Source organism: Alosa alosa, chromosome 20 (genome assembly GCF_017589495.1).
Source record: "Alosa alosa isolate M-15738 ecotype Scorff River chromosome 20, AALO_Geno_1.1, whole genome shotgun sequence".
In the NCBI taxonomy this organism is placed as follows: Eukaryota; Metazoa; Chordata; class Actinopteri; order Clupeiformes; family Clupeidae; genus Alosa; species Alosa alosa.
The window spans coordinates 2,400,613-2,410,612 of record NC_063208.1 but is presented as its reverse complement, the minus strand read 5'-3'; the positions used below and the strand labels follow the sequence as shown (position 1 = coordinate 2,410,612).

Genomic DNA, 10,000 nt, shown 5'->3' with positions numbered 1-10,000 from the left:
GATTCATGGCCTAAGCCAAGACGGATTTCAAATTCATAGATGCAGATAATGCATAATATATTTCTTTCTTCTAAAACTGTAATAATGATGATCCCAGAGGTTTTATTGTTTAGGTGTGTGTGTATGAGTGTGTGCGTGTTTTTTTACGTTTGTGTGTGTGTGTGTGTGCGTGCTGCGATTCTGAGACTCCTGCCTTTGTGGAGGCCAGTGGTGGTGCGGGTCACAAGCGCCCCAATATTTAAATCAACCCGACCGCATCTCGAACAAAATGTGCGCGTTTGGCTAATGTAGCCTAGCATGCAGTGTATCCTTATCGTCAACTTTTTTGTAGAAGATGCGGGCCTTAGGGATGTGTGTGTGAGAGTGTGCTTTCTGGGGCAATGGAGAACTGTGTGTGTGTGTGTGTCAAGTTAGGATGAGCTCCTAGCATTGGTGATGTGTTAAGTATGTGATGTAGACCACTGTATGTAATGTGTGTGTGTGTGTGTGCGCACAGTGTGGGGTGTGTGTGTGTGCACCAGTGTGGGTTGTGTGTGTGTGTGTGTGTGTGTGTGTGTGTGTGTGCACAGTGTGGTTTGTTTGTGTGTGTGTGTGTGTTAGGGCTGGGCTATGGACCAAAACTGATATCCCGATATTTTGGGGCTGATTGGCTTATATACACATCGATATGATATTGATATTTCGAACAGAAAGAGCGGGCGTTTCATATATTCACTCAAAACAACAATTATGACAAAACACAGCCAATTTTAATTATATTAATTTCAGACTGCTCTAACAGAGCTGCAAAAAGTGTAAACAATAACATAGGCCTACAATAGGCATAGGCTACAGTTGCTCTGATAAAGCTGTGCAAATAACAAAAAGACCAAAAGTTGACCCTGACTGACAACGCAGGGCCTACATTGTACTGCACAATGCAATAGGCTATTTTGGGCACAACAATATTGAAAAACCTGCAGTTTTGTCACACAATGCCGTTTTTTTTTTACCTGTAAGGGTTTGATAGGGTCTAGATGACAAGCAAATGTAGACTATGATGGTCTAGACATGTTGCTATCAACAACAAAAATAGTTTTAAACAATTAGGCTACTTAAACAACGTAACTGAGTCGCACTCATCAAGAGTGTGATAGACGCCACCGTCGTTTTGTATGCGCGCTCATTTTTGCATGTTCCAGTTCGTAAGAAAAATCCCATGCACGATTGAATGGGGTTTCAGGAATCATAAAAATGATGCCCTAACTGCTCGCTAGTTTAGGTTGTCTCCCGAGGACTTTAGATCTGCTACTGTCGCTAAACGCGAAGCATTCATCAGTGTATTTAAATTAGCTAGGCTATGTACCAAAAATGACATTTTACCGTGGTCGAAGAGCTGTAGCTGCAAACAGTGTTGTAACTTAAATTCATGTGGTACAAAACCGCTTTGAGCTCCAGTGGAATTTTGATTTCACAACGAATTTCGGTCTAGCCGCTGATGCCGACGAATAGGCATCAGCACCAACCTCTGATCAAGGTAAACAAAATCTGACTCAGTGTCCGTGCCGCGGTTTGAAAGTTTGTAGTGCTCGCGAGGGAGAATATGCACACGCAGGGGTGCAGTTGAGCAGAGCTCGCGGCTATCTGAATGGTCTGAACACAGAAGAGCAAGTGGCTTTGATAAAATGGCCCATTATTTGACATAATAACCGGTATTAATGATATTGTCTTCAACTACATATCGTTTTTCAAAATATATATCGGTCGAGTCGTAATAATCGGCATATATCGCCCAGCCCTAGTGTGTGTGTGTGTGTGTGTGAGAGAGAGAGTGTTTCTCTCACCTGGAGAAATAGATGAGAGGCTGCATTAAATTTAGCCATTAAGGACTTGACCACTTAGCCTGCCTCTCCAGAGCACAAGTGGTCCTTGAAAATAAAATATCTTCAGTGTGTGTGTGTGTGTGTGTGTGTGTGTGTGTCTAGGCCCGCATCACCACGCGTCTGCAGCAGTACCGCGTGCGGGCCGAGCTGGCACGAAACACGCGTCCGCAGGCGTGGGTGCCGCGCGAGAAACTGCCGCGACCTTTGACCTCCAGCGCCTCGGCCATCCGCAAGCTGCTGCGCAAGGCGGAGCTCATGGGCATCAGCACCGACATCTTCCCTGTGGACACGGCCGACGCCAACGCCAGCGCCGATGGACGCCGCAAGCACAAGCAGCCCGCGCTGACCGCCGAGTTCGTCAACTACTACCTGGGTACATCACACACATACACACACATACACACACACACACACACACACACACACACAAGCAGCCTGCGCTGACCGCCGAGTTTGTCAACTACTACCTGGGTACATCACACACACACACACACACACAAGCAGCCCGCGCTGACCGCCGAGTTCGTCAACTACTACCTGGGTACATCACACACACACACACACACACACACACACACACACACACACACACAAGCAGCCTGCGCTGACCGCCGAGTTCGTCAGCTACTACCTGGGTACATCACACACACACGCACACACACACACACACAAGCAGCCCGCGCTGACCGCCGAGTTCGTCAACTACTACCTGGGTACAACACACACACACACGCACACACGCACACAAACACAAGCAGCCCGCGCTGACCACCGAGTTCGTCAACTACTACCTGGGTACATCACACACACACACAAGCAGCCCGCGCTGACTGCCGAGTTCGTCAGCTACTACCTGGGTACATCACACACGCACGCACGCACGCACGCACACACATACACACACACGCACGCACACACACACACACACACACACACACACACACACACACACACAACCAGCTCATTCTGGAAAGTGCAGATTAAGAACATTCACTTTTTTCTTGTACACCTTTAGCCCTATCAGTGTCAGAGAGAGAGAGAGAGAGAGAGAGAGAAGGCTAGAGAGAGAGGTTATGGAGGTAGAGAGTGGATGACGGTAAATGAGAGAGGGAGTTGGTGATAAGGGTGGAGAGATATTACTGAAGAGAAGAATGGAAGCCTGTACTTTTCCATGTAGCTTGATTTCTTTATCACTGCTCTTCTTACAGGCAGAATGTAAGTCACACACACACACACACACACACACACACACACACACACACACACACTCATGCGCGCGGTCCAGAGTGTATCTTCAGAGCTGCTCCCTGGGTCTTGTGTTTAAATAGGCTGGTGCAGCTGTAATTGGTTGGAGAGTTTCTGCTGGCAGAGGCTCTGGGCTAAATATTATAGGGTCCAAACACACACACACACACACACACACACACACACACACACACACACCTGGTGCTTCTCACTTGGCTCTCTACTGGCTCTCTGGCAAATGTACTTGAATGTGTGTGTGTGTGTGTGCATCTGGCGATGTGTGTGTGTGTGTTTGTGTCTTGGTTACGTATGTGTGTGTGCGTTAATGCGTCGTGTGTGTGTGTGTATGCATATGCGTGTGTGTGTGTGTGCGTAATGCGTGTGTGTGTGTGTGTGTGTATGCGTATGCGTGCAGGTATGTGTGTGTAATGCGTGCGTGTGTGCGACGTGTGTGTGTGTGTGTGTGTGTGTGTGTGTGTGGACGTGTGTGTTATCACACAGGAAATGACATTTCTTGTGCCAGTGAACACATAGCAGGAGGCATCCTAGGTCCCACACATGGAATGGATTTTGTGTGTGTGTGTGTGTGTGTGTGTGTGTGTGTGTGTGTGTGTGTTCACACCAGAAATGATGGTTCTTGTGCCAGTAAGAAAATAGCAGTCCTGGACCCAAAGAGGTGTGCATTTTTGTGACTGTGCTGGGTCCGGGGTGTGTCTGTGTGTTGTAGCGCTGACTCAGCTTACTGACCTGCAGTCAGTTGGTGTCTGTTTTTAAATTCACTTTATCCGCCCCTCTCTCCCTCCCTTTCTCCCTCCCTTTCTCCCTCCTTTCTCCCTCCCTTTCTTTCTCCCTCCCTCTCTCTCTCTGTCTCTCTCTCTCTCTCTCTCTCTCTCTTTCCACCTCTGCTATTTCCCCTCCACTCCTCCCCTCCTCCACTCCTCCTCTCCTCTCTCCTCTCTCCTCTCTCCTCCCCTCCTCCTCTCCTCTCCTCTCCTCTCCTCTCTCCTCCTCTCCTCCTCCTCTCCTCTCTCTCCTCTCCCTCTCCTCTCCTCTCCTCTCCTCTCCTCTCCTCTCCTCTCCTCTCTCCTCTCCTCTCCTCTCCTCTCCTCTCCTCTCTCCTCCCTCTCCTCTCCTGTCCTCCTCTCCTCTCCTCACCCCCCTCCCCTCTCCTCTCCTCCCCTCATCCCCCTCCCCTCATCCCTCTCTCTCTTCTCTCTCCTCCTCCTAGTCAGTACACAGTCTGTCCACTCTGTACAGTAGCACCCCGGTGTGGGCAAAATCAGTTTGTCTCTGTCCACTTCTCTTATCTAGGCTTTGTGTTTCTCTCTCTCTCTCTCTCTCTCTCTCGCTCTCTCTCGCTCTCTCTCTCTCTCTCTCTCGCTCTCTCTCTCTTTATCTATCTTTGTGGAGGCTGCTGTCTGATAGTGATCAGAGTATTGATCCCTGCTGTTCTGTCTTTCTATCTGTGTGTGTGTGTGTGTGTGTGTGTGTGTGTAGAGCGTAACATGCGTATGATCCAGATTCAGGACAACATTGCCCAGCAGAAGAGCCTCAAAGACACACTGGAGAGTGAGCAGGAGAAGCTTCACGTCGAGTACAAGAAGGTGGGATACACACACACACACACACACACTCACACACACCTCATGTCCCGTTATCAAACCATGCTGCTTAGGCTACGTATATTACACAATAGGCCTCTTCACCTTCCTTTTTGTGTCAGAGGATTCATATGACTTAAACTGGCGTAGCTTACATAGGCATGTTGCAGAACTGTTTGGATTTACATACAAGTTGGTTCAACCTTGCAAGATATTATATTTTATCATGTCTGCTCGCGCACTGCTGTAGTGCATATGCCAGACCAGTCGATGGGCCACTGTGCAGAAGCTTCCGTTTAATTAGCGTGAATCGGCGAAGAAAACATTGTTGAAACAGTTTGTTAAGCAGTCGCATGAAATAAAGGAGACTACAGACAATTCGGTTTTCAATTCAACTGTTAAACTAATAAAGTTCATTTTTTCAAGGTATGTGACTGCTATGTGAAATTTCAAATGCTTAGCCTACGCATTGCATTAGGCCTGAGCACCACTGCAGAAAACACTAACATACAGTAAGCTAATGTTTAACTAAGTTAAGCTAACGTGTGCTTCTAACTTAGCCACTAAAGGCTGATAGGCTACATTGTGCACATAAATCATGACAGGGAAAGAAAAACATTTTAATATGATAAATAAATGGTTTGTTTTGTTTTGACAAGCAGCATGTCAGGTCGAGTGCCATGGCTGAGTTGAGAGGTGGGGCTCTACGGCAAAAGTTAGCCCGGCGGTTTTAAAAGTTCCCACCGAAGCCGGTTTCAAAAGCTATCGGTTTCAGTCTCCTAAACTGCTGGCGTCTTGTACGGAAGGCGTAACCGTTAACAAAACCTCACGGTTTCACAAAAACCAGCGTTATTAATAAACGGCCCCTAGGTTAGCTTCCCTCTCTGTCCTCCTATTCAGATGGCATACACTAACAGCATACACTAACAGCATACACTAACAGCATACACTAACAGCATACACTAACACTTTAATCATTCATTTATTTACGTCTCATTTTGTCTTATGTAGTCTTATAGAATCTTATACAGTCATATTCTTATATACATAAAGTCATATAGTTGTATTTAATGCTATATATTCCCGTATAGTCTGACTCAGCTATTCGAATCAGATTGGGTCTAAAAAAGTGAATTATTGCATCTTGATTTTGTTGTGTACATGTGTATATATATGTGTACGTGTGTACTTACATGTGTGTTGTGTCTGTGTGTGTGTACATGAGTACATGTGTATGTATGTGTGTGTGTGTGTGTGTGTGTGTGTGTGTGTGTGTGTGTGTGTGAGTGCAAAAGAGATGTGCAGTATGTATGCATATACAGTATCAACAGAGACTGTGTGTGTGTGTGTGTGTGTGTGTGAGTGCAAAATAGATGTGCTGTATGTATGCATATACAGTATCTACAGAGACTGTGTGTGTGTGTGTGTGTGTGTGAGAGTGCAAAATAGATGTGCTGTATGTATGCATATACAGTATCTACAGAGACTGTGTGTGTGTGTGTGTGTGTGTGTGTGAGAGTGCAAAAGATGTGCTGTATGTATGCATATACAGGATCTACAGAGACTGTGCGTGTGTGTGTGTGTGAGTGCAAAAGAGGTGTGCAGTATGTATGCATATGCAGTATCTACAGAGACTGTGTGTGTGTGTTAGGGGTGTGAATCTCTCATGTAAAAGACGATACGATTCGCATCTAGATACATGGGCACGATTCGATACAAGAAAAAAGATACATGTTTATAAAAAAGCGATTCAGTGCGATTCGATGCAATTCGATGCAATTCAAGAATGGAAAGCATTCTGAAGGATATTTTATCATTTGCTCAAGGTGCACATTCATTTTATATTATCAGTTATCATGGTCATGGTTGTCAATTAGGCAAAAAAATGTGTGAATATGATTATCTAAACTGAGGTTTGTTTCATATACTGTATTGGAATGAAAAAAGAATAGTCTACATTTCAGTCAAACACAGCAGCCAAATACAACATAAAAATACATTTTTTATAGACTTTATAGATCTTTCACAGATTTTATAGTTAAATCTGATTGTTTTCATGGAGCTGTAGCCTTGAAATACCAAAATAAAAGTGCTTAAGAAACTCTTGGCCTTTTTCTCATATAGCCTAGCCTACCCTACAAAGAATAAAATAGGCCTACAAATCAATAAACTCTCTGGGCTTATTTTCTTCCAACAGTAGACCTAATGCAGAAACCTATAATGCCACAAGTCTGAGTGAATATGAACAAAATCCTTGGCTAATAATTTGTGCATCGTTTTAGCAGCTAGGGCCAAATTATTATTTAACATTAAGGAAATCCCTTCATCAAGGTAAGGCTACTCTACAGACTATCGTTGCTGTTTAGGAATGCTATAAGTGTTTAATTTAGCTGGATTTCGAAAAACAAAGCCAACCGAGTGCAAGTTGTCACATGCTTAAGTTGCAGCAGATGTATGGGTAATGAGGTCATTTGACAACTTTGGGCAATGAATGTAACCAAAACGAACTGCATTACCCACAATTCCGTGCCAAGTATAGTTTCAAAACCGAAGTGGGATGAGCAGCTGCTTGAAGCGTAAAATGAGAGTCTGGCGAGCAGAAAGGTTGTGAACCGATTCATAACAAGTAAATCGATATAGCGACCGATTCATTTCAGTTTTTTCCGATACGGGGCTTCGCGTGTCGATGTAGCCGATATCTGACGCGTTAAAAAGCGGATACCGATGTGTATCGGTTAATCTTTACACCCTAGTGTGTGTGTGTGTGTGTGTGAGAGAGTGCAAAAGAGATGTGCAGTATGTATGCATATACAGTATCTACAGAGACTGTGTGTGTGTGTGTGTGTGTGTGTGTGTGTGTGTGTGTGTGTGTGTGTGTGTGAGTGCAAAAGAGATGTGCGGTATGTATGCATATACAGTATCTACAGAGACTGGAAGAGATTGTAAAGAGGAATGTTGGAGGAGAGAAAGAGAGGGAGAGAGGGAGGGAGAGAAAGAGAAACAAGAGTGAGGGAGACGAGGCAGTGACGCCACAGCAGTGTTTAATCATCTTAAATATGTTCAAGATCATCTCAAATATGTTTATTAAACATCTTTATTGGGCTTCCGAAACGCTTCAGACCTGTCAGGAGTCAGGTGGGCATCGATGGAGTAATGGATGACCTCCGGTCCTTTAAAAAAAACATTTGATTTGTCCAAGCAAACTGAGCCCACATGTTCAACCATCTGCCGTGACCCACTGGTTAGCACTCTGGACTCGTAACCGGAGGGTTGCCAGTTCGAACCCCGACCAGTAGGCACGCTGAAGTGCCCTTGAGCAAAGGCACCTAACCCCTCACTGCTCCCCGGCCGCTGTTGATGCAGGCAGCTCACTGCCCGGGATTAGTGTGTGCTTCACCTCACTGTGTGTTCACTGTGTGCTGAGTGTGTTTCACTAATTCACGGATTGGGATAAATGCAGAGACCAAATTTCCCTCACGGGATCAAAAGAGTATATATACTTATACTTACTGACCCTGAGAGTCACTTCAGCTCTGTGTGTCCTTTATTTCTCTCTCTCTGCCTTCTCCTTCTCTCTTTATCTCTCCCGCTGTCTCTCCTCTCATCATTCTATCACTCTATCTCTCTTTTTCTTCTCCTGGTTCTATCACTCTCTCTATCTCTTCGTCTCTCTCTCTCTCTCTCTCTCTATCAGATCTCCTGCCTTATCTACTGTCTAGGTTTAGAGAGCCGCCCGGAGGCACAAATGCCACTTGTGTGTGTGTGTGTGTGTGTGTGTGTGTGTTTCGTTGTGTGTGTGTGTAGCCGTAAACTAGCCAAAACTGTATTGGTAAAGCATGGTAGTAGGATATTGTTAATGTTATATACACGGACGTGCTGGTGAAGGTTAGGTGTGTGTGTGTGTGTGTGTGAGAGTGTGTGAGAGCACCTCAAGTGCTTTTGCCTAATCTGATCTTTGTGAATTTGTGTGTGTGCGTGTGTGTGAGCACCTGAAGTGTGTGTGCACAGCATGCTTCTTCTTGCCTAATCTGATCTGTGTGTGTGTGAATGTGTGTGTGTGTGTTGTCCTTCCTCAGCTATGCGAGTCTCTAGAGGACCTTCAAAATGAGAACGGACTCCTGCGGACTGAAGGACTGGCTATGTGGAATGTGTTGGGGGGGATCCTGGGACAGGTAACACACCCACACACACACACACACCATCACACACACACACACACACACACACACCATCATACACACACACACACACCATCATAACACACACACACACACCATCATCATAACACACACACACACCATCACACACACACACACACACACACACACACACATACACACACCATCACACACACACACACACACACACACACCATCACACACACTCACTCATAAAGGCCATGTCACTCTGACACACGCACACACGTATACACTTATCACACACCATGTCAGCATGTCACACAACTCATAAAACACACACACACACACACACTATCACACACACACACACACACACACACACACACACACACACACACACACCATCATACACACACACACACACACCATCAACACACACACACACACCATCATACACACACACACACACACACACCATCATACACACACACACACACACACACACACACACACACCATCATACACACACACACACACACACACACCATCATACACACACACACACACACACACACACACCATCATACACACACACACACACACACACACACACACACACACACACACACACACACACACACACAACCCATAAAACACACACACACACACACTGCTCCCTCTTCCCTTTGTTCAATTCTCCTCAAAATATATGTTCTTCTGAAATTTGAAATGTTCCAAAATGTCATGGCTTTGTTCATGGCCCACGTCATGGATCACCAATCCACCACACACACACACACACACACACACACACACACACCATGCATCACCAATCCACCACATACCTGTCCTGAAAACCAGATAGGTAGTTCTTCTGTAATCAGACAGACAGGCAGACACACAGGCAGACAGGCAGACAGACAGGCAGGCAGACAGGCAGACAGACAGGCAGACAGGCAGACAGGCAGGCCGACGTCTTTGGCATAATGTAGGTAGCAACGTAATTGAATAACATGCATGCCGACATAATGAATTGAAACAACCCATTAGACTCAATTTCTCTGATACAGTAATAATGAATGACACAACGTAACGTTACACGCTCCTCAGGGTCTCCTGCCACTAGTGTGGTTAATATAAATTAATCTTCAAC

The 10,000-nt window shown here is 45.5% G+C and overlaps 1 protein-coding gene across 1 annotated transcript in view; it reads left to right on the top strand.

Annotated features, from left to right (window-relative positions):
- The window catches only part of phf14 (PHD finger protein 14), a 93,842-nt gene that overhangs the window by 28,547 nt on the left and 55,295 nt on the right, over positions 1–10,000 (top strand). Inside the window, exons 12-14 of the mRNA XM_048230100.1 lie at positions 1,965–2,235; positions 4,605–4,711; positions 8,785–8,880. Of these exons, the coding sequence (XP_048086057.1) occupies positions 1,965–2,235; positions 4,605–4,711; positions 8,785–8,880 (474 nt within the window). The remainder of the gene's footprint in view (positions 1–1,964; positions 2,236–4,604; positions 4,712–8,784; positions 8,881–10,000) is intronic.